Source organism: Siphateles boraxobius, unplaced genomic scaffold (assembly GCF_051911475.1).
Source record: "Siphateles boraxobius isolate OS27281-9 unplaced genomic scaffold, OSU_SipBor_1 25, whole genome shotgun sequence".
Classification (NCBI taxonomy): Eukaryota; Metazoa; Chordata; class Actinopteri; order Cypriniformes; family Leuciscidae; genus Siphateles; species Siphateles boraxobius.
Window position 1 is genome coordinate 24,912,837 of NW_027508866.1, and position 24,636 is coordinate 24,937,472.

Consider the following 24,636-nt stretch of genomic DNA (forward strand, 5'->3'; position numbering starts at 1 on the left):
AGTCTGTACACCCCCAACGATGTTAACAGTTAATATTTATTTTTTGTTATAACGCAGGTATGTATTACAGGTAGTGTATAACTCAAGAGAAAATGAAAACAGCACAACAAAATTGTTTCCCATTTTTTTAATCCCTTTATCCAAAAAAACGTCAGGAAAAGAACTAAAATACAAAATAATGGACACTTTTCCTAATCAAGACTTAAGAACACAGCACAAAACCTACAGGTTCGATCTGAACAAAGCACAGAATAAGACAAACTTGGAAACAAAACGTCTCGCTATTTACAAGGTCAGACACTGAATTTGTCCCCAGAGGACCGGATAACATTTTTAATAGTTGTTTACGGACAGGATTCCACAAGCTGCCTCCGAGGAGCAGTGTCGAAGTCAGCCTGCCAACCTACAAGAGAAGATACACAAGATGAACCACTCCGATTTGGACACGTCAAATAAAAACAGCACGTCCATGTTTCAGTGTTTAACTTCTTGAGCTGTCGATTTTAAACTAGGAAAATCATCATTAAAGATTAAAGATCATATGTTCGACGTCTTAGATCGACAAAACAGCTCATAAGCCAGCAAAAGCTTCAGCTCCAAGAGGCCGGTTGACCATTCGAGGAGCGAGCCCAAACGTCTTAACCTGAAAATCGCAATGTCATTTGCATTTAGCCAATGTGAGTCTGTCTAACACAGATTTGTCAGCTTTTAATGGCTTCGTAAACCCACTTTACATATGATCTTTAAAGGCTACGTTTAAGAAAAAGCCTTGAGGTGAACCCATTTGAAGTTCTTTATGGCCTCTAAAGAAAAAGCAAGCATTATGAGAGAGTTTATGCAATTATTTACAAGGGAGGTGACCGTTTTAAGGAAGAAACCAAAGAAAATAAATCACTGAAGCTCCACAACTGAAATACAAGAGCACTACAATTGAAAAAGAGAATACATCAAAGCAGTTATTATGAATCACTTTTAGGTTACGTTAATAAAAGTCCTGGAAAAAACACACTTTGAACTGTTAACGAAAACCAACAACTTAAGGAAAATGGGGGAATCTCCTTTGTCTTTTTGTTTGTTTTACGCTGGTACAGGAAGTTTGAAGAGACCATACCACTGGACAGCGCTTTCTTGTGCATGCCGTGCTCTCTGCCCGCTATGTGCGACGCCCAGAGAATGTCGTGGTCAGGTGACACACGGCCTGCAATGAAGTCCCCGCTGGCAGGTACAAACAAGGTACAATAATCAGAATTAGGGAAAGAAAGGAAAAATCAGGAGAGGCGCCTTTACTCTGTACCCCTTTAGCTGTACTTTACCTGTTAGCATTGCTATCAAGTCTCTATGTTATTCCTTTATGATCACCTGTTAAAGCAGGAGGAGGAAAAGGAAAACCTACAGAAAAACTCTTACGTTTTTCTGGCACGCTAAAAAGGCAAAATGGCTACACAAACATTAGCGATTAAAGATCTATAGACATGTATTTAACTCAACTGCATTGATATGCATAGGCCGCCTTTAGGCTGTTAATTATTGTCTATTGATCTTTAACATTGAGGTTGGGTCCAGAGCGTGGCGAAGATGTGTGACCTTACCATTGATATGAATGCGTTTAGCCACTTCATCAATACGGCTGGTAGCTGTTCTGATGGTTTCCACCCTCCCGAGAGGCCTTGCCGTAACTGCTCGTTTGACCTACAGAAATCCAATACAGATGCTGTAGCACAATTGTATAAAGCAATTCATCTGAGTCACTAAAAACTAAACACAAAATTAACCACAACAACCGTTTTGTTTGGACAAAAATGTTGATGAACTGACAAAGCTCGAGACAAAAAGGCACCGGCCATCTGACTATACCCTTTACATGCCAAGAACATCTAAATCTATGCTCAGACTGCAGCCACATCGGATCTTTTCTCAGATTGTCCGCACTATTTATTGCAAGTGATCAAATACAGTAGGGTAGGTAGCATTTATTGTCCCCCTTAGGAGAAATTTGTTTTAGATTCAGAGAACTGCTGTGTGTCCAGACATAACCAACATACCATGGGTTGGTTTGGTAATGACGTAGACGTTCCCATGTATGTGATGAGTCTTTTAAAAACCAATGCAGGACAAATAGAGGTGCATCATCTCGCTCTCCAAATAACTCCTCCATATCTGAACCCCGTATGAATACTTCTGACATTTCAGTCACCAGTTTTGACGTTATCGTTGTGTGCCGCATTAAGATATGGTTTTAAATCCGATTTGAGCAGCCAGAGTGTCTAGACTGAGACGCATCTTTAAAAATATGAGTGGAATCGCATTTCAAACCACCTCAATTTGTGGTTTGAATCAGATTTGAAAAAATCTGATTCATTTTTCCTGCTGTCCAGACTTTCAAAAACCCATCTGGATAAGCAAAAAAATCGGATTTTTGCTGGCAGTCTGAACATACCCTAATTAAATTTTTTTTCTTAATTTTAGTTCTGTTTGTCTAGTGATGGAAAAAGTCTTGCATGCCCTGGAATTCTGTACATAAATTAGAGATCAAACTATTTTCAATTGATCTTATACAATGGAGCCTATTCAATAAATGGTACAAAAACTATTCCAAATTAGCTGTTTTATAATTTTTATTGACAAAAAAATATATATACTTTTTTAAATTAAGGCGAGACACTACAGGCAAAAAACAGTTTTTTTTCATGCATCGGTCAATTTTTGAACTATTTGGCTTTTCATAAAGTGTGGTTTCAAACTTGTGGAAAGAAAACATCCCAAATTCACTTTTAAGTGTTGGTTTTATTGCACCTATTTGAGTCTGCAGATTTGAGTTACAATACATCTTTAAAGGCCCTTTTTTCTCCTGCACTGAGTCAGAAATCTAACTTCAGCAGCTCTTACAAACACCAAACTGTCCCGTTTTATTCCTATATATATATATATATATATATATATATATATATATATATATATATAAGATTTTTACTGAGGGGTTTGATCCTATTCAATTACTGATTTTAAACATTTCGTTTCTAAGAACATTGTGAACAATATTTTATTTCTGGATGTTGACAGTATTTTCAGACTTATGGAGAAATAAAAAGACAAATCCAAAATCCCCTCTGTAAAAACCTTTAAATCTAAAATGAAACAAACTTTGAACCTGGCTTCATCCAGTTTTCAGATTTCTGTTCTGGAAATTACAATAAAACATTTCAGAAAACTCGTAATACAAAAAAAAGGTTGGCAATCCTTAATCCAATCAATCAACTGGGGAAGTATGGTGAAATCTATTAGTCAATTTTGAACCCTATTAATCTGAGGTGTCTTGCCTTCGATGACATGTTTTAATAATACTTTTTTAAAACATTCTTTAATGATATTTACTGTATTTAAATGGCCACATTGTGAAATATCTAACTTCATGACTATATCCTTACTGGTTGAAATATATAATTTTTCCCAAAACCTGTGTGCTGAATTGTGTTGTGAATATAATGCACTTTTGCAGCCCTGAAAGCCCAGAGTTTTCCCAAACTACACCTTGATGCAACTTTTGCCTAAATTAAATTGTTTTAATAACTAACAGCTTCCTAAAGACATGTTAAATGGTGAAAAATAAAATACATCATAAATATCAATGCGTGGCTCTCAGAGGGTTAAATGTGTGCAAAATTACCATTGTACTCATCATAGCCTTGTCCATAGCCATAATTTGGATAGTTGTATCCTGAATAGTCATAGCCAGAATAGCCATTATAGCCCTGGTTGTATCCATTGCCGTAGCCTCCATAGTTCTGGCCATAGTAGCTGTTGTATCCTTGATTATAGCCTTGGCCCTGTCCTGTTCAGAAAGAGTTAGAGAACCCTTTAGGTCAAGAAGAGCTAGAAGTAGCAGCTGGCCAAAGAGAGAGCCATCTCTAGATTGGCATACCTCTTCCTCGGCCTCCTCCTCGTCCTCCTCCTCCTCCTCCTCGTCCTCCTCCAAAGCCCCGGTCCGCTCGGTTCTGCTGCTGTCTGTACACTTCTTTAGGCTGGGCAACCTTCACTTCACACTGACAACAAATGGAAACAGCATTACTACCATGAGGCTGATGTATTGAGTTCTTCACGGCAACAGAAGTTGACAGTACAAAATTAATCAGCATTTTAAATGTGCTTTTTATTACATCTTAATAACATCCCTGACAGCAAAACAACATTGAAGTTGGTCCAATTCAAAGTTGGTCACCAAATCAAACTATCATTTCATCCTTCATAACATGTGCACCAAGGTATGTTAAAATGTTTAGCAATATTAAGATGAATACAGCTATTTATTACTATGTACTGTTTTACTGAGGCATAAAAATGATTAAACAGTTTTTTGTTCAATTAAAGAAAAAAAAAGTAAAGGAAAACATGCACTTAACTATTTCTTTACTATGTTTTAATTATTAAATATTTTACCTCACAGCCATAGATGTTTAGTTGAAATAGCAGTTCCTCTGATAAAACACCCTTTATAATAATTTCAGAGAAAATACACAGCGGTTTATAATAATGTTGACAAAACTGATGTAATTTATTCCTGTGGTCAAAGCTGATTTTTCAGCATCATTACTCCAGTCTTCAGTGTCACATGATCCTTCAGAAATCATTCCAATATGATGATCAAGAAACATTTCTGATTATCAATATTGAAAACAGTTGTGCTGCTTCATATTTATGTGTAAACCATGATACATTTTTATTTTAATGATTCTATAATAAATAGAAAGTTCAAAAGAACAGCATTTATTTGAAATAGAAATCTTATAACCATTATAAATGTGACTTTTGATCAGTTTGATGCATCCTTGATGAATAAAACTTGTAAAAAAACATTGACCCCAAACATTTGATTGGTAGTGTAAATATAACTTAAATGTGTAAAAGACAATACTTAAGCGGATCGCATGCTTACTATGGCCAGTTTTATTTATACTCAATGAGGTACTGCTGTGTGTGTGTCAAATGATCTGCAAGATATTTGAATAATATCAACATACCTTCCCTGATCCAATTTGATGGTATCTGTTCTCAAGCAGTTTCTGAACTGGATCCTCTAAAACGTACGTCACGAAGCAGAATCCCCTCCTCTCGTTTGTTTTGGTGTCCATGGGAAGCTCAATGCTTTCAATCTTTAGACAGAAAAATAACAGATAAGTTTATATGTACCAGTGTGGTGATCAAAAGTCCCAAATATGATCATTTCATTACATAGGCTATATGTTCATAAATAGATGTTAATCCTGTTCTTAGTTTGAGTTACTCACATCCCCATAAGCCCCGAAGTATTCCCGGATCAGTTCCTCAGTTGTGTCTGGACTTAGACCTCCGACAAAAACCTTCTTGGGGGGTTCCTTGCCCTTAATGGCTTTGGCTCTCTTTGGATCAATCAATTTGCCATCCAGCTTGTGCTCCTTCAGCTCTAACACCTGAACACATGAAGAATCGGTTATGAACATGATGTCAAAGGAAACTTCTCACCAAAAGTAATGAGTGTCAGGGAGCATTTACCTTATCGACACTATCAGCATCTCTGAAGAGCACGAACCCAAAACCCCTGGAGCGGCCGGTCATGGGGTCTGTTTTGATGGTGCAGTCCAAGACTTCTCCAAACTTGGACAGGTAGTCGGTAAGGTCTTTCTTGCTGGTGTCCCAACTGAGTCCACCAATGAACATTTTCCTACTCAAATATAACAAAAAAAACCATACATTTCACGCCACCGAATAAACGATGCATTATCATGCAAGTTCTGATATGTACATTTGCTGGTGATGCATGTTAAGAATGCAACATAGTCAAATTAAATAAAAAACATTAAACACGGTATAATTGTAACAATGGCCAAAGTAAAATCCAAGCCATTAACGTTAAATGCCAGGATGCAAATTCGATGCAGACGGGTTAATAATAATACTAAAAAATAATAATAATAATAACTAGGTTTCGAGCATCTTAAGCTATAAATATTTAGCGCATTAATAATATACGCGTTTGAAACGACTTAGATCTGAATAAAGGATGCAAACATGTGATTTTCATGTGATTTAGTATTTAAAGTCAGCGAGGCGCTTGGTTGTGCGGGGAAGGCCGCGCGCTCCGAGACTCACCCGTCATCCTCCTGGTTTTTACTCGCGTTTATTTTGGAGCCTTCTGGAAACTCGTCAGTGCTGAAGTCACCTTGTTCTTCGGCCTGCATTTTGGAGTATGTGTGGTTTGATCCGACGCTAGCTATAAAGTAGACTATATTACAGCGGTTTTAAAAGGTCAAAGACTCCAACACGAATAAAGTGCCGCGTTGATTAAAATGGCGGACGGAGATCAGTGACGAAATCCGTCTCTCTCTGCAAGAGGAATCGGTAGGGGGCGGGCCTTAAGTCTTTGAAAATAACAGCAATAAAACATAACACATACATAGTTTATATTATAGATGTTATAATATATAATTAAATATGTTTAAAAAATACACTTTCGCTGTATATATTATACTTAAATATAAATAAATAAATAAATAAATAAATAAATAAATAAATAAATAAATAAATAAATACGAGACACATCTAACAACAGTGTTCTATTTACGATGGCCAAGGTGGCCTACCTTTATTAATATTTGCATTCCATTAAATATTTTAAATGAATGCCACCTTTGGATAGTTCACCGAAGTCTGTTGCAGTGGATTTGTTGCGGGTCACGTGCAGATCTAAAAAGGAGGCGTTCCTATTGGACACCTGCTTTGCGCTAGGCGTTTTAATTCTTCTGCAGATGTTTCACCCCCATAAATTCTTGCGGATTTGGAACAATTAAAATATTTTATACAAAAATAGAACTTTATTTTTTGATCAATGGTTTAAAAAAGGTTTACTTTTAGTACGTCCCCTATTTAACAACAAAGGTTTATTGTTAATGACTTACAACGAATTTCTTTCAGAATACAAAATGCAGTTACCCCTAAAGACTTTTCCATAGTTATGGGAGCCATTTTACAGTCTATGAGCCATACCATCAGGAATCTGTATACTTTTTAAAAAAATTCCTTTACCCTTCTACTACTTTTCCTGAACAAATGGGTAAAATATATTTCTCAGAAAACATAGATAATAAAGTCAGACACCTTTTCTTGAGGATATTATTTCAACTCTGTATCTCCTGCAATCTTTTACTGGAATAATTTGTTTAAAATTTTAAACTGGAACAAGTTGGTCCTTACAACAAAAATATTTTCTCACTAATAAAGTAAAGGAAGTGTCTTTCAAAAATAATAAACACATTTTACCCTGTTAAATATTTTATGATTACATAGCCAATAAAATTAATATTGACACAGGATGCTCATTTTGCTGAGTTCACACAGAAACTGTTTATGATTTATTTTAGTCATGTTACTATACTGAATATATATTTATATTTTATGAAAAAATATTAACACATTTATTAAAGAGAATATCCAGCAAGATATATCCGCAACCTTTAAAGACATTATTTTTTGGATACTTTGATTTTGACCCCACTAAAATCAAAGCTTGCTTTGTGATAAATTAAAAAACATTTCTTGGCAAATTTTAAATGTAAATTCACCTACAACAAACCAGTTTTTCTTTCTTTTTTTTTCTTCTTTTTTTTAAAGAATTTAAAAATATATATACAAATTTAATATATATATATATATTATTTTGCAAATGTTTATCAAGGTAAACACTTTGCATGCAAGATGCAAATATTTAAAGATTAAACCCCATTCAAATGGAAGAATAATTTGAAGCAAACACTCTTCAGTGGATGTTTTCAAATCTTTTTTATGTACTAATCTATAGATTAAGACCCACACTCCCCCTTTTTTAATTTAATTTATTTATTTTTGTTATATTTTGTTTTTTTCTTCTAAATGCTGTATCAACAAAAAAAACGTATTGTTTAAGTATGCCTTAAATATTTGTACCTGTTTAATATATTATATAATTATATATTTTTAAATAATTTGCCTTTTTTATATACATTTTAAATGTAGGTCTAGGATCTTTTGTATGATGTTTTATTTTAGGGTAACGTGTTGTGTGGTGATGCAATATAACAGCCCATGCAAAAGGATATTAATACAACAATACAGCAAAAATAATATATATTATTACTGTCTTATAAATAGCCTATAAAGGAATAAGAATAACCTGTCTTTCATTAAATTAAAATAATTACAATTAGAAGAGAAACTGCTGCTGGCATGTAGCTTGTAAAACTACTATATATATATATGTATGTTTTACAATGTCATTGCTTATGGGACAGAAAAGACCCCAAATTCTTTTACTTCAATACTTACATAATTATTACTTGTTTTGCTTTGTTTTCATTTGGGAAACAAAAATATGTTTTTTATTTGCTTTATAGGCTACAGTACATTTGTGAATGATTGACAGTGAAGTTGATTCTATTAATTCATTTACCATAGGCAAATTTAACAATGGCGGTCATTATAGCAATATTCCCTTCAGGATTTATCCTGTTTCCCTGTCAGTCAGGAATCATGTTGCAGTAATGACCGGCTGACTGTTTTATCCCTTATTTGATTCCTCCGACCACTCTTTTAGAAAAGAAGAAGACATAAGATTAAATATAACAATTGCAAAGATAAAATAAAATATTGTTATTTCGTTGTGTCTAAAAATAGATTATCTTATTTAATTTTTTATATGAATAATAGTTTTATTTTCTCTATCTATAGTCTTTGACATAACCAGCATGTAAAAACAAAACAAAACAAAAAACAGTGTCTGCCTGTAAGCGACTGTGTATGGTAAACAGTTTACACACAATTATCCAAAAGCGGGGTTTGAATATAAAACAAGTACATAAATTAAGGACATTTTGTAGTAGATACAATTATTTTATTTATAGACTTTAGCCTTGCATTACTTCCTCACTCAACAGCCCTTCCCAGCCTGTTGCCAGATTGGGGGAAAACCACCAATCGCTAAAAGGTATTTACTTATTAGGCTAAATTACAAAATATATAGGCTACTTTTCTGCAAAAAAACTTTTCTTTATTAATCCACAAACAAGACATACAAGTAGAATCACAACTAATATGTGGTTCTGAATCTATTATTATTATTATTAGGCTACTATCATCATCACCTTCACTATATATCCAAATGTGGAGCTGTTGCATGATATATTGTACAAAATGTACGTGCATTTTCAAACGCAAAGGTATAGCAAATGAACTGTGCCAATGTTGCGTGAATAAAATAAATATGATTAAATATTAATAATAAAATAATTATGAATATGATAGAGGGCGGGCTTCTCTGCGAGGACTTGGCAACCCTGTAACCGCTCCATGTGTTGTTAGCTACTTACCGCTAGCCTGCATGCTATTATTGATTGATTTGTCAACACCCGAGCCTCTTTTCTAATACAATCAAATAAAACACAGGACTTTCACAGACACATATATCGTTTGCCATTGATAAAAATGGCAGCGATTGCAGTAGCGGAAAACACTAGAGTCTTTCTTCTGGACATTGAAGGAACCACGACGCCCATCACGTTTGTCAAGGTAGGAGCCCACAGTCTGAAATCCTGATATAAATCCTGTTCAGATGCTTTATTCTGCTGTCTCCTGTCTGCAGGACATCTTATTCCCCTTCATCAGAGAGAATCTGGAGGAATATCTGTCTGCACATTGGGAAGAAGACGAGTGCAAACAAGATGTGCATCTGCTCAAGAAACAGGTTTCTCATCTTATTTTCATATGAATAGAATGGGTGGTTGTCAACGTTTTTGCATAACAACATGTTATAAACCTTGCACTAACCGAAATGTGTACAACAGTGTTTTGTAAATTATAAATAAATAAATTAGATTAAAAATAGATTCAAATACATATTGATGAAAACATAAATGTTAAAAATAGATTAAAGTGCCCTTTAATCTATTTTTATGCTATTTTAAAGGATCCTAATTTTGTGTTGGAGTCTCCTAAAAAAGCTTTACATGCATCCAAGGTAAAAAAAAAAAAACACTTTCATTTTCTCTTAATATACATTGCACATAACCACATTTTCAATGATTCTCAAATGACTGGACAGTTGAGTCAATCTCTCTAAATCCCTACTTTGTCTTTTGTGATTGGTCTACTCTGCTCTGATTGGTCAGATGACCCAGTCTGTTGTGATTGGTCTACATTTACAGCGCACAATGGAAGCTAAATGTTCATTACCATAACTGAACTTCAGCTTCGTCCAGTATGGAAGGCCAAAAAGCCCAAAACGTGTGAAACTGTCGTGTAAACGCATAATTACGTCTTAACATGCAATTTACACGTTAACACGCCATTAACGTGTTAATCCTCTTTCTTTCTTTCTTTCTTTCCTTCTTTTTTTTCTCTCTCAGCTCATTCTCCCAGTAAACATCTTTGCTGCAGATCAAATAAGGATTTACGGCCACCAATAATAATTATAATGCCTTACCCAATATCCATTCTCCACTACACACTCGTTGTAGTGAAAGCTTTACATGGAAGTATTTTACAAAAAATAAAAATTACTACTGTAATGGAGACTAATATATTTTTTGGCCAACATCGAATGCATTTTGTGTGAAAGCAATGGAAAATGAATCACAGTTTGATCTGCATAGACTTCTGTTTCGTGAATTTATGAAGAATCACAAAGAAATTATTCATATAATTTATAAGAAATTTACAAGTTATTGATGAGATTGATATTTCATAAAATAAACTAATTAGGCTATAATTTTTTACCCACACTTATTAGAATTTCAACATTAATTCCAGTGGTGGATTTTCCGATTCGTGTGATTTTAAACAAGTTCAATAACTCTAGCGTTATTAGGCTAAGTCAAAATGTATTGAAAAAATATTAATGTAATATTTTACAAAATTCACTACATGTTTTTATCTACCGACATATCTGCTTCAATCCATATTTGTTGGCATTTAGACTTTCAAAAACAAAATAAATATACACCATTCCATAAATATACACACAATATTTACAGTAGAATTACGGTATTTCTTGTGTTAAAGTGGCAAGTTTTATACATTTCCAAAAATCTTTCAGAATTGAAGTTCAAGAACGTTGTGGTGGATGACCAAGTTTGTTTTCAATGGAATAAAAGCATGTCATTTGTAGATTTTGAAAATCATTTATTAAATACATTATTGTTGAATACACCAGTTACTTTGCCAAGAGATCTCTATCTATTATGTATCATGTGTCACTGTCAGACAGAGAGAAACAGGCATAAGAGTAAGGCTACAGGTGAGGAGGTCTTCATTCCAGATTACTCCGTTCCCCATTTCTTTATTCCCTCACCCCATCATGCCAGCTGTAATGGTTTCTCTGGGTTTCTCCTCCCTCACCCTGTCATGCCTTTATGTTTCTCTGGGGTGGTACAGTAAAATTGAACTTGTATACACCACTCTGGGACTTACAACTTCCTTGTAAGGTAGAAAAACATGTTGCTTATGTTTAAAAATGTAACATATACCTCATGCCTTGTGGTATACATTTGTGGTACATTTGCATCAGTTGAAACATTCCTTTCCATGTAAAGAATATGCCAACTGTACACATTTGAAATATCATCATCAGTGGAACATCTCTGCTCAGTGAACATGTTACATCGCACACATACAGATTCACCTGTACGCAGATGACGGTTATGTATACATCTAAACACGATATTTCGAAGATTCAAACCTCACTTCAATTTGATTTCAATATTACTCAAACATCGTTCACTTCTAATCTGCTTTTATTTTATTTTGTCAACACCATTTCTTTGTATCTTAATTTAAATCTGTGAATATTTGGGCATTGCTTGAGCTGTATCCCCAAACCATTCCTGAGTTTGACACCACACACAGACACACACAAACTTTTCCCAGGTAGTTCTCACCACCTGGAATTTAAAGTTACCCCATCCCCTCAGGTTATAGCCCCCTTCTCTTCCTATAAAGAACTTTTGGATATTGCTCGGCAGATCATTTTTGTTGGCTTTATACAAAAGTTTGTTCAGTATTAAAATCAACTAGATCAAAAAGTTTAATTTTTAGGCTGCAGAAATAATATATTTGTGTGATCACAATATCCCACCTTGTGTATAATTCTTACTGCACGTTGTTGGAGTAAGAAGAGGGGATGTAGTGAACTATTATAGTTATTGCCCAAAATTTCTATATAATAAGTTAAATGGGGCAAAACCAGTGAACAATATATATATATAGTGCATTATATTCCAGGACATATTTAACTTTATTAATTACAGAAATACTTTTAGATTCTTTACCTTGTATGTATCTGATGTGTGGTTTCCAGCTTAATTTACTGTCAATAATTATTCCCAAGAATTTAATTTTACACTTTTTCTAATACATTACCAAAAATACTTAATAATATTTCTGCATTTTCTTTATAATTACCAAACATCATTACCTTCATTTTATTTAAATTCAGAGATAATTTATTAATATCCAATAATATGCAAATAATATAAATTTCAATAATTTTGATGCATGAAATATGTAATTTATATACCATTTAAATTATTTAGGACCTAATATTGATCCTTGAGGGACCCCACAAGCAATGCCCAGACACTGTGACGTAAATTCGCCCAACTTCACAAACTGTTGTCTCTCAGTTAAATAACTTTTGATCCAGTTCAAAGCCACTCCCCTAATTCTGTGATCAATTAAGTTCAGTGATTGCAGTACCGTATTTTCTGGACTATAAGTCACACTTTTTTTCATAATTTGGCTGGTCCTGCGACTTATATTCAGGTGCGACTTATATATCAAAGTGAATTCATACTGACTGACATGAACCTAGAGAAAACATTACCGTCTACAGTCGCGAGAGGGCACTCTATGCTTCTCCTGTAGCCTGCCCCTACAAAATTAACTGAAAACTGAAAAACTGTTAACTGAAACATTAACTTAAAGACAACTGAGAAAGACTGAACACAAACAAAATGCCCCCCAAAAGGGGGTCGCACACTGGACGAGAAGCGCAGCGCCATGTCTTTAAAATTCGAACACATTATTTTCTATTAGTGTACACACACTGGCGGCCCCCAGCAACGGCTCAGGACCTTGTTCAGAATCCTACCGCGCCACAGAGTGCCATTTACATAGTTATATATTAAATTTACATTATATTTGTCTCAAATCGGCTTTAACGTATATACTGACTTCACCCTGTGCTACAAGATACATTTAGTTTTACATTCTTTTACAAAAATCAGCTGCTTGGATGAAAACTGCTGATGTTATCGGATTTTCAGGAGAGTTTCTCAATTCATTCAGTTAACTGATGTGACTTATAGTCCGGAAAATGCGGTATATACAAAAGTAAATATTTGCTGCATGTTTGTGTTGGCTATGTAATTCTTTGGGGTAGAGGGGGGTAAAACGTATATTAAAAACCCTTCATTGAAAAACTTTGATAAACATGTTTTTTTCATAAATGCAAGGAATGCAAAAAGTGCTGCATGGGGTGTAACTGCAGTATCTCGTTCCTCTTTGGGTGTAGGGATGGTTCAACTCATAAGAAAAAACGATCCAAGGCATTCGATTAATTAGTTTTAGAAAAACATAAAAACGTGTATTTTCATTAGTGTTATTTTAAATGTTGTGTGTTGTTATTTTTGTGTGTTATGATTTATGTGATGCAGTGGCTGTATTTTGAGCCCAAGAGAAATTTCTAATCAGTGATTCTCAATTTTCAAACAAATAACAAAATAATTATTTATGCTCATTGTTCATTTTTAAATGCATTGTTCAAAATTTATTTTAGATTAAATCCTGCAATTTACAATCCTAGTCTGTTTATCAGGTAAAGTTCCGTGGTTTCCAATGTGCCAGCACGTAATTGCGTATTAACACGCCATTTACACATTAACACGTCATTTACGTTTTAACTAGTAATTACGTTTTAACTAGTAATTACGTATTAACGCGTAAATGACGTGTTAACGCCTAAATGATGTTAACACGTAAATGACGTGTTAACATGTAAATTGTGTGTTAACGCATAATTACGTGTTTACACGACAGTATTACACATTTTGGCCTTCCATACGTCCAGAGGCTTCCTAAAGCTCAGAACAAGCGTTTTGCGAATCTGCATACCTTTACATTCACAAACAACTATATTACACGCTGCATGAAAGGTAATATTCAAAAAACAATAATAGGGGCACTTTAAATGAGTTATAAAAGATAAATTGATTGAAATAACCAAAACAATAATACACAGTATAGTACTATATTTATTTTTCAAGGTATAAATTTGGTCTTGATGTTTTTTTACTTTTTTTTTTTATTATAGATTTATTAATATTTAGCTTTTATTTTTATATAAACATTTTGCATGTTGTTATGTGCCTAGGTGATTAAAAAAAATGATTTAAAAAAAAAAATATTTTTGGTTTAGTATTTATTTATTTCCAGTTGGTAATTTTAGTGCATCAACTTTTTTCGGTTTATTGCCAACTGAGGCAACATTTCAGATTTTCATTAATATTTCAGCTTTATTTCAGTTAACAGAAATTTTGTTTAATAGTTTTAGTTAAGCGAGAAAGCTGATTAAAATATATTTGGACTTTTTATCTCACAATTCTGACTTTATTTTCCACAATTGAAAACAAGATTTTATATAATGCAATTCTGAGAAAAAAATAATTGTGAGTTGAAAAAGTCGCAATTATCTTTTACATTTTTATTATTCCATGGTGGAAAAAATCTTCTATAGATAACCTGGTCTTTATATATATATATATATATATATATATATATATATATATATATATATATATATATATATATAAAATTAATTTATAGCTGCCTTTTATAGCTGAGCATGTTGTTCCCACGCATGAGAATGATCATATGTGAAATACAGATAATGGGTGTAATGGGCATTGCAGTTGTTGTGACTGAACCGTGTCTGTTTTCAGGCTGAAGAGGACTTACGGCAGAATAAAGCAGGTCCCGTTCACGCGGTGGACCAGACGGTCCACACAGATGAAGAGAAGGCCATCCGTGAGGTGGTGGATAACGTGGTGTGGCAGATGGACGCGGACCGCAAGAGCACGGCGCTCAAACAGCTGCAGGGACACATGTGGAGAGCCGCCTACATGACCGGCAAAATCAAAGGCGAGTAAGTAAACCTCATCTTTCCAAGCGCACACAGCCACATCTGTCTTGAGCCTGATGAGAATATATGTACACTAAATAGTTTTGTAGTATATTTATAAATGTATGCTTTAAATATAGGCTGTTAAACTAGGTTGTGTCTGCAGCCTTTTTCCAACTCGGATATATACGTTTACACACAATGGGTCTCATTCATGAAACATTCGTAAATATACAAGTAAATATGCGAGTGATTTGCGCCTAAAGAGACCTTCCCGAAAACTCTTCTCCTGATTCACAAATACTTCGTAAACGTCAGATGTGATAGTGAAATGTGTGTGTGTGTTAATGAATTCCAATCAGTCGTAAATGGGATGCGCGTGCACGTTCATTCTCAATTACCATAAATCCCACCCATTAAATCCGACTGACAACTATATATGGGCATCATATTATGACATGGATTCGAATGAAAAAGAAAAATTTCTCAGATGCAGAAATTGAAGTTTTATTATCAGAAGTTCATTCAAAACGCCACATTTTGTTTTCAAGCGTACATAGTGGCGTATCGGGTCCTAAAAAAAAAGGAAGCTTGGCAGCATATTACAGATGCAGTCAATGGAGTTTCATCTGTTAATCGAACATTCCCAGAAGTGAGAAGAAAATGGTTCGCCATTAAGCTTGAGAGCAAAAAACAAATTAGTTCACTTCGGAAAAATCGTATTAAAACTGGAGAAGGACCACCATCGCAGATGCTATTACTGGCTCTCATAATAAGAAAAACCGTATGTAATTACTATATATAATATTTTTTCAAAATGCTGTGTAAACATGTACCCGATTAAGGTGAATTAAAATGCAGCCTTATTAATGAGCAAAACGTTCGGGTGTTAAGCGCATTATTTACGCGTGGCTGGGAGCAGGTGTAGATTTCGTGCGTACCAACTAACATTTTGAAAATACGAACATTTTAATGAATCCGAAAATTTACGCCAGAACCACTTTACACACGATTTACACAAAAATTCGTTCTGCTCGTGTTTCATGAATGAGACCCAATAACAGCATTTTACACATTAACACATTACACACTCACGTTTTTTTGGATTTTTTTTTATTTCATCAGAATGGTACGAAACTTGGTAGAAGGTTTTGGCACTAAAAAAATCAACAAAAAACGTTTGGTACTGCACACAAAAGCTTAAAAGCTCTTTTTTTTTTTTTTTTTATGTCAACCTCAAGTTTGGAACACAGCTTGTTTAGATTTATGGCTTTGATTTTTCTCACAGTTTTAGAGTGAAATGTGTTTTGGAAAATATATATTTCTTATCAAAATTTAAAGTTGTATTTTTGTGCATTTTTCATTACAATAGATGTAAAATTCTGTAACTTTTTATTTTGATTTTACGGGATCATACATTAAAGTCAATGATATTACCGGTCACACTTCTCACTAAGCCATCTGTAAATGTACATTAATAACTAGAAATAAAAAGAAAAGTATCACCGACTCGGTAACCAGTACTACAGTAAGCAGGGACCCATTAGGCCTTCATTCTACATTACATACATATAACCATTTTTAGACATAGTAAAATCAAAATGAGAACTAAAGCAACATGTTGGGGTAAACTTCAATGACTCATAACGCCCTCTACCGAGGTAAAATAGAGAAAAAAAAGAACAAGAAAAAACCCCACCAAAATCCACTTTAAACAAATGATGGGCGTAATGGAGTGAAATACGTTATCCATCTTTCCCATGAATGTTAATCCATTCCTCTATGGTAGGTTTTCCTGGTTTTAACCACCTTCTAGTAATAGCTTTTCTACTAGCAGCACTTAGGATCTGAAATAAGTATTTGACATGAGAAGAAACATTTTCTGTTGCTAAGGCACCTAAATATAAAGACTCAAATTTAAATTGAATGTCCGTCTGAAAAATGCTTTGCAAAACTTTATAAATCTCCCTCCAAAAGGGAATCAGCAATGTACAGGACCAGAAAATGTGAAAATCATTTGCTTCAAGGCACCCATATTGTGGGCACCCACGCTGAAGGCACCCAAGGCACCCACGCTGAAGAATTGTTGTAGTGCTTCTTTTGAGCTGGAGTAATGAAAAACCTTATGTTTTTCCAACAAAACTCTCGCCATAGAGATGAACTGGAAGTGTTCCACTGTATCTTACACAAGTTCTCCCAATCTTCTTTAGAACAAAGTTTCCTTCCTTTTTCTATAACTTTTTAAAACAATTAAAACACTTTTTCAATTCAGCAATAATCTGCCAAGTGTCTTCTTTAAAAAAAAGAGACCAAACTTAAACTCTCGTAAATCTTGAATGCTTTGGAGCACAGATTTAAGTTGGAAATTAAATTTTCAGGTCCATGCTCAAAAAGTGAAGAAATGGATTATAAGAAATGGCTGCATAAATACCATTTAGTATTATAAAATCTCCTAAAAATACAAAATATTAAATAAAAATTATCGAAAATTTATCGAACTAAAATGTACAATCATTTCATCGAAAAAATATTTTTGTCCGACGCGAACAGTATTAAAAAAAAAATATATATATATATATATATAATTCCTAATGCAATAAGTACTAAATATTTTTTTTCCTCTGAAGCCGTTCAAAAGAGCTGTGACGTGCTTATTTTGAAAGTATATTAAACTGTTGATTATTTCTTTGATTAACTGATAATTTTCTGTATTTAATTTGAAAAACATGTTATTCCACATCATGCTCCATGATATCCTCCAGACAACATGCAAAGTGAAGACTATTAAAAAAATACACTACTGTTCAAAAGTGTGCTGTCAGAAAGATTTTTTTTTTTTTTAGAAAAAAATAATCCTTTTGTTTGACAGTAAAGACAGTTATAATGTTAAAAAAGGTTTCCATTTGAAATAAATTTCGACTGAGCTTTCTATTCATCTAAGAATCCTGAATTAATGTATGTCAGCAGAAACTTGTTTCAACACTGATAATAATCTTAAATCTTTCATCATATTAGAATGATTTCTGAATGATCATGTGACACTTAAGACTGGGAGTAATGATGCTGAAAACTCAGCTTTGATCACAGGAATAACTTACATTTTAATATAGAAAACAGCTATTTTACATTGTAATAATGCGATATTATTGGTTTTCCTCAGTGATGTTGTATAGTGTTGCTGCAGAATAAATGAGTGATGCTGTGGTTTTGTCGCAGGGTGTATCCGGACGTGGTTCCAGCCGTCAGGAGGTGGAGGCATCGAGGACTGAAGGTCTTCATCTACTCCTCCGGGAGTGTGGAGGCACAGAAGCTGCTCTTCAGATATTCAGTACAAGGCAATCTGTTGGATGTAAGCTGGAGCTGTTAGATGTAATAAGCACTATTTAGATGGGATTCATTCTCTAGGGAATTTTTGAATCATTGTTTGCGCTTGTACTATTATCTCTACTGTCAGGATGAGGGCTGTTAAGCAGGGTCATGTGCTTCACAAAACCCATTGAACTTATTTATGTGACTCATTATATAAGGTCATTTCCGGTAGCCATCAGAATATTGGCATTTTCTTGTCAATCTGATGATAGCTGTGTTAGTATTATTAATGTACTATATTTTTTATTATTATTAATTTATTAATATTTAAATTTTTTTTAAAATATTTTTCAGTTTTTATTTTAACATGACTTAAACTACTTTATAATTTTGTTGTGCTACAGTGTTATTTTAGTGTTATTTAAAAAAATTCATTGTTTGGTTTAGTTATTTTCTTACGGCTTTTAAAAAAATAAAAAAAAATTATTTTGCTTTAATATATTTTCATTTTAGTTTTTGTAAGTTTTGTACTTAAAGTTAAATGTATTTTAATTTATTTACCAAAGCATTTTAAATTAGTTTGTTTTTTTATCAAAAATTTATATTTTATTTTATTTCAGTTTTATTTACATTTGTTTTTGTTCACAATAACAACAACACTGGCATGTTTTTGTCGTGTTTATTATTTTTCGTTTTGTATTTCTATTTAGCTTTTAATGATCTATTTATTTTAGTTTGTTTTGGAATTTTAGTACTTCAACTACAGTTGGTTGCTAAGGCAACATTTCTAACTTTCCAATTTTTTTTTTTAAATCTAAAACGTCCATTTTATTTCAGTTTTATTTCAGTTTTTGTAAACACTGACATTAATACTTGAACTACCAACTCTTATTTTACCCAGAAAGTCGATAACAAAATTAATATTGAATCCCTGCCAACAAACAGCAGGTCATTTGATCTGTTTTTCGATTCAGATCACAAAGTATATTTGTGGGACACAAAATGACCTACAAGTTTATATGGATTTGCAAGTTTTTAACTTTTTTTTTTATTGTTCTTTCAGTTGTTTGATGGTCACTTTGACACCAACATTGGCGCCAAAGTAGACAGTAAAAGCTATGAGAACATCGCCGAGAGGATCGGATGCCAACCAGAGGAAATCATGTTCTTAACGGACGTCACACGAGGTGGGCGCTCTGAAAACCTTTCATTCCTGCCGTAATGGCTTCAGTGGCCAGTTTAACGCAGTACTTCACATCTCCTCCTCCACAGAGGCGAAGGCAGCAGAGGACGCCGGGGTGAACGTGGCTGTCGTAGTCAGACCGGGAAACATGGAGTTAACCGAAGAGGAAAGGAAACATTATACAATCATCACATCTTTCAATCAGTTAGAACTGAGCGGCAATATTTGACATCGGATCATGTGGGAAAAACCAGTGGTTATGATCCGCTGGACTGAAACTCCAGGAATCCAGGTGCTTGTTTTTTTTTACAATGAAACCCATTGTAGGATTATAATACACATTCTCTTTGAATGTATAATGTGCCGCGTTAATATCTTTCTCCCCCACACACATATTATAACCTGCCACCTGGACACCGGTTTAGTGTGATTGTACCTCATGTCAAGCGCAGTCAGATAAACCTCAATATTAAATGTTGTTGTAAAATTTTATTCCAAACGGACACATCTAACAAATCACATGTGCAACATTTAGATACACCATGTCTGTTTACAAAATACATAATTATGACCAATGCCAGAGATGTCACAATATTTAACACTCAAGTATAAAATGCTGCGTTTTTATGCAGGACAGGCTCTAAATGAAATGCGGTTACGTGAATACAAAACATCTATGATTGCATTTGACTTAGAATTTCTTCTTCACGTTAAACTAATAGTAGGGATGCACGATAAATATCGGCCACCATATCGGCATCAGACGATATATATATATATTTACATTTTTAATGTTATCGTTATTGGCCCAGAAAGAAAATTTAGCGATATATTGATGCCGATAAATCATGGATTATTTCCTTCAGCTGAGACACTTCAGATGCGCACTGTTCATTATTAAGCTTTTGAGTAACTTGAAATATGTTTTAAAATTACTTCAAAAAGGAAAATACAGTTAAGTGCAACACGTGCATATAGGCTACATAAAATTATTATGAGAACATTATAATTGTGTGCTTGGGACATGGCTTTTAATGGTGAGACTCTTGTTTTGAAATCAGGATCTCAAAAATTATATACAAATTTGGATTTAGATTTATTGGCCAATTCATCGTTTTTCAAAAATAAAAAATTATTGATATCGGCCAAAATTTTCATATCGGTGGATCCCTAACTAATAGTTTACTCATCTTATTCCCAAACCCGTGTCCTGCGTGAAGATTCTTCACAAGTTCTTTTGTCTTCCACAGAAAAAAATAACAGCGTACAGATTTGAAGCGACAAACGAATTGGTAAATAATAACAGAGTCTTCATAATAACCTGAATCAAGAAAGTCTTATTAATTGCTGTATTTCGAAGGATTATCTTGCCAAAAAACCTGTATCAGATCTTCTTGAAAGTGTCCTTGTTACTTCACTCATCTGACACAAACATGGAACACATCACAGTGAATCCTTGTGCATTTCATGAACTTGTTGCCTATCTACTATTCAGCAAACACACTCATCCAAAGGTCTTTCTGGAGAGATTACGTTGGGCTCACATGCATGACTGGTGAACTATAGCTGGTCAGACTGGTACTCTGAGACCTCAGAGAAGCTCTCAGACAGGCTGAGCGGAGGGTCACGCTCGTCACTGCAGACGATCTCGAAGCGGTAGTGGCGAAACTCTATGGAAAATGTTCCCAGGTACGTCAGGAAGAACATGACCAGCGCCCATTGGGCCCGGGCCGCGTGCATGTGGAGCCGCTGAGCCATCAGAGCGAAATCTGGCAACTGTGGTCAAGGCTGACATGTGGAGAACCAATCAGTTCTAGGAATGAGAACGGGCACGCAGGGCTGGGTGATCCATCAAACACTGGGCGAACTCCATGCCCTACTCCCCTCACGAGCTCTTGAATCGTGTGTCATAAGAAACGCACCAAATAAAGGGAGCAGTGAAAGACCAGCTGATTTCCTCATTATCTTCACTTGATGTGTTATCATGACCTCGCCGTCTCTTGTTTGGAAAGAGCTAGTCAACACACCCTAACTGATCTACTATTAAACTCATTTCTTACCCATGAAACCTGTTTGAACTCCATATGAAATGTATGACAGATGCGTGTGATGCATCACAAACAAAACCAATCAAATTGAATTATTCTGTTTGTACATTAACTCGAACTCTTCCACCATCTTGCTTTAAAATGAACCAAAAGGATTGGAAACACTTTATTTTATGGTGACGTAGTTGCACGTTACTACATACTCAAGGAATAGCAGGACAATTATGCATAATTACAAGTAACTAAGCCTAAACCAAACCCTAAAGGTGATGATACACAGGGCAACTTTTTGAGCAATGTTGAGGGGCAATGCAAGGCCCACGGCCAATCTAAATTATCCAGACATTTTCAATGGTAAAGTGCCCAAGCAACAATCGCTCGGCAAGATTGCCCAGCAACAATGTTCAAAAAGGTCATGCTGTGTATCATCACCTTAACTCGGTAGTAAGTAGGAACATGTAGGCTAGTTAATTAATATTACTTGGTACTTATTTGAGTAAGTTCAATGTAACTTTCATTGTAATCACCTTAAAATAAAGTGTGAGCCAAGGATTCGCCACCCTGGGTCACATGACCATAAACGTAAATTATGCTGCTGACACGTGACATTATATTCAGAGCTGTTCGTGTCTTTAGACTGTCACTGCATCCAAAATCTAATACATCCCTACTATATAGTAATAGTGAAAAACAGTAGGTGACAAGTAACCCGATGACCAGTGAGATTGTGAAGTGTGCATACGATGGTCACTTTACTATCCCATGAGGCCACAAGAGAGGATTTGTGAATAGCAGTGACGCGACACAACTGGTGCTGGTTGGTCATGTGACTGTAACAACATGGCGGATGTAGTACGTCCAGATTACATTCATACTATATAGAACACACTATTTTTAATGGTCGCGACGTAAGTTCAAATTCAAATGTAGGACCTACTTAGTATGCAATTTCAGACGCAGTGTGGGAATTATGCATTTCTATCAAGGCCTGAATGAATCGGTCAGGGTACAGGTCAGAAATTCCCATCTTACAAGCTGTAATTACGAGCTCTACACGGAAGTTGAAATCTCGTATTTGCAACATGGCGTGAACACGCCTTTCCTTGAAGTGACCTAAGGGCCCTAATAATGGCGTCCCCTTCCCGAATGCCACTTTAAATTCGCCCACTGTACAGCCGCAATTATTTTATCTGGCGATATAAGATCAAGCATATTTGACTACAAAAATAACTTCAAGGAGTTTTAGGGGGTGAGCTGGTTTTAGTATTATAGGGGTTTTAGACTAGATGTCTGATTACCTATACACCAGGATGGCTAGACTAGGACACTAACTACATTTTAATAATAGTTCTAATTCTGTGAGTATAGAAGATATAACGATAATGACAGAGGAATGATATCGTCACTGGAAACACTTTCAGAACGATTTTTTTCCAGCTGATGAATGATAAAAACATTGATAGCCAATCAGAATCCTCCAGACTTGAGCATTTAAAGCGACAGACCTTAAACCTGCAGCCTGTGCTTACAGTAAACAGTGTCCACACAAACACAATAACCTTATAATATACTTACCGTTGTCTTTATAACGGGCCTTAGCCTGTTTTTTTCAGCAGGGTTCTCAATTTTCTGTGAATCATTCTTTTAGTTTTTTCAGTGATTTGATTCATAAGTCTTATTCAGCAATTATTTTCCTTCATCGTTCAAAACTGTTCAAGGATGTCACTGCATGACTTTTTTTTTATGTACATTAAAATGTGTCACTAAAATAAAGGTAAATATTGTGATTTATTACTATGTTACTGTGATCAGTATATTGATCTTGTGAAAAAGTTCACTTGTTAGTACTTATGGAAATAATATACTTTAAAAAATTATAGTTAAGTGCAAACTGAATGCTTTCTTAATTGCCATGTTAGTTTCAATTAAATGAAAATGTATGAGTTTAATAATTTGACATTATTACAAAATGCACTTTTTAAAAGTCTACTGAAGTGTGTTAAAGTCCTGAATCAATGCAATTAAGCGCACTTCACAAGGATTGTGTGTATAAAATGAAACATTTTTGTTCTTCCTTCTTAAACTGGTATCAATACATCATTTTGAACAGTGGCAAAAGTGGCTGGTTGATTGAGATGTCATTTTCAGATATTTCACAGCTAGATACAGTATACATTGAATATCTATTCTGCTGTTATCACCCAGCGCTATAATGAATAATTCACTTGAATCTGAGGATGCATGCGTTCATCTGCACAGTCTGCAGTGTGTAGTTTAGTGAAGCAAGGCGTTCGTGTAGGGAAGAAGGATACAGAGCAGCATGCAGGAAGTGACAGCCCCGGACAACAGGAAGCGAGGGATTCCTGCTCGCTTGCCTTCATTCCTCAGGTTGACCTTCAGGGTCATGAAAGACTGGACCCAGCAGAACAGGGTTCCCAGGCCAAAGGTCATGGAGGTGCCAATATTATGCAGTTCCTCATCATTGGACAGCTAGATTAAAAAGTGACACACGAATAAGGTGTTTAGGTTAAAATCGTGATGTAAAATTATACTTGGAATACTTATACAGAAATACTTAAGAAAACTTAATAACTAATTGCCATGTCACTTGTTTTTTAGCTTGGACAACCTAACACAACAAACACGATTTGGGAAGTCTGAATTATGACATCAGGTTTGTTCAATGCACTTTGGTCGGAGCAAGATGGCAATGCACCTTTTCTACATAAAATTTACAAGGTTTTTTAACTCCTACAAAATGATGAATGCAGAATGCGCATAAGCAGTGTTTTTTACACTTTATGACTGTAACGGTAGTATCACATTTTATATGAAACTTAGCTAGCTTTATTAATTTAATATCAGCACAGATGCTACATCTTTTGCATCCACCATATTTTCTCACTGACACGCCCACAATC

General features: G+C 34.7%; 3 protein-coding genes across 12 annotated transcripts in view; 1 reads left to right on the top strand and 2 right to left on the bottom strand.

Annotated features, from left to right (window-relative positions):
* Positions 1-112: 112 nt before the first annotated feature.
* Positions 113-6,361, bottom strand: hnrnpdl (heterogeneous nuclear ribonucleoprotein D-like). Of its 5 annotated transcripts, XR_013207146.1 has the most exons (9): positions 6,124-6,346; positions 5,527-5,698; positions 5,283-5,444; positions 5,016-5,147; positions 3,920-4,040; positions 3,665-3,829; positions 1,590-1,689; positions 1,112-1,215; positions 234-403 (listed from the first exon to the last, which is right to left on the bottom strand). XR_013207146.1 is itself a non-coding variant. In XM_077243285.1 (8 exons), the coding sequence occupies exons 1-7, from the start codon at positions 6,210-6,212 to the stop codon at positions 1,619-1,621; spliced, it is 909 nt and encodes a 302-aa protein (XP_077099400.1). In that variant the 5' UTR covers positions 6,213-6,361; the 3' UTR covers positions 113-403; positions 1,590-1,618. The 5 variants fall into 5 exon arrangements, 4 of the variants coding, with proteins under 4 accessions (XP_077099400.1, XP_077099398.1, XP_077099399.1 ...); XM_077243285.1 differs by lacking the exon at positions 1,112-1,215 and having other exon boundaries at positions 113-403; positions 5,527-5,695; positions 6,124-6,361; XM_077243283.1 differs by lacking the exon at positions 1,112-1,215 and having other exon boundaries at positions 113-403; positions 6,124-6,361.
* enoph1 (enolase-phosphatase 1) lies at positions 1,135-23,488 on the top strand. 3 transcript variants are annotated; one of them, XR_013207147.1, is made up of 7 exons: positions 9,326-9,570; positions 9,644-9,745; positions 14,997-15,199; positions 18,392-18,524; positions 19,548-19,671; positions 19,757-19,959; positions 20,918-23,488. XR_013207147.1 is itself a non-coding variant. In XM_077243287.1 (6 exons), the coding sequence occupies exons 1-6, from the start codon at positions 1,135-1,137 to the stop codon at positions 19,894-19,896; spliced, it is 801 nt and encodes a 266-aa protein (XP_077099402.1). In that variant the 3' UTR covers positions 19,897-19,959. The 3 variants fall into 3 exon arrangements, 2 of the variants coding, with proteins under 2 accessions (XP_077099402.1, XP_077099401.1); XM_077243287.1 differs by lacking the exons at positions 9,326-9,570; positions 20,918-23,488 and adding an exon at positions 1,135-1,233; XM_077243286.1 differs by having other exon boundaries at positions 19,757-23,488.
* tmem150c (transmembrane protein 150C) overlaps positions 20,137-24,636 on the bottom strand; it is a 16,847-nt gene continuing 12,347 nt past the window's right edge. For all 4 annotated transcript variants that reach the window (XM_077243289.1, XM_077243288.1, XM_077243290.1 and 1 more), the window contains 2 exons: positions 24,028-24,205; positions 20,137-21,436 (listed from right to left, as the gene is read on the bottom strand). In XM_077243289.1, the coding sequence (XP_077099404.1) occupies positions 21,228-21,436; positions 24,028-24,205 (387 nt within the window). In that variant the 3' untranslated portion in view covers positions 20,137-21,227. The remainder of the gene's footprint in view (positions 21,437-24,027; positions 24,206-24,636) is intronic.

What these genes read in the sequence shown, in the direction of transcription:
- hnrnpdl (XM_077243283.1), bottom strand. Translation starts at nt 6,212, where the DNA reads ATGCAGGCCGAAGAACAAGGTGACTTCAGCACTGACGAGTTTCCAGAA. An exon ending in AGGAGGAGGCCGAGGAAGAG is followed by an intron (nt 3,830 to 3,919) that starts GTATGCCAATCT and finishes CTTTCTGAACAG; the next exon opens with GACAGGGCCAAGGCTATAAT. An exon ending in AGGCTATGATGAGTACAATG is followed by an intron (nt 1,690 to 3,664) that starts GTAATTTTGCAC and finishes GGATTTCTGTAG; the next exon opens with GTCAAACGAGCAGTTACGGC.
- enoph1 (XM_077243287.1), top strand. Translation starts at nt 1,135, where the DNA reads ATGCCGTGCTCTCTGCCCGCTATGTGCGACGCCCAGAGAATGTCGTGG. An exon ending in CGCTGGCAGGTACAAACAAG is followed by an intron (nt 1,234 to 9,643) that starts GTACAATAATCA and finishes TCCTGTCTGCAG; the next exon opens with GACATCTTATTCCCCTTCAT. An exon ending in TACAAGGCAATCTGTTGGAT is followed by an intron (nt 18,525 to 19,547) that starts GTAAGCTGGAGC and finishes TTGTTCTTTCAG; the next exon opens with TTGTTTGATGGTCACTTTGA.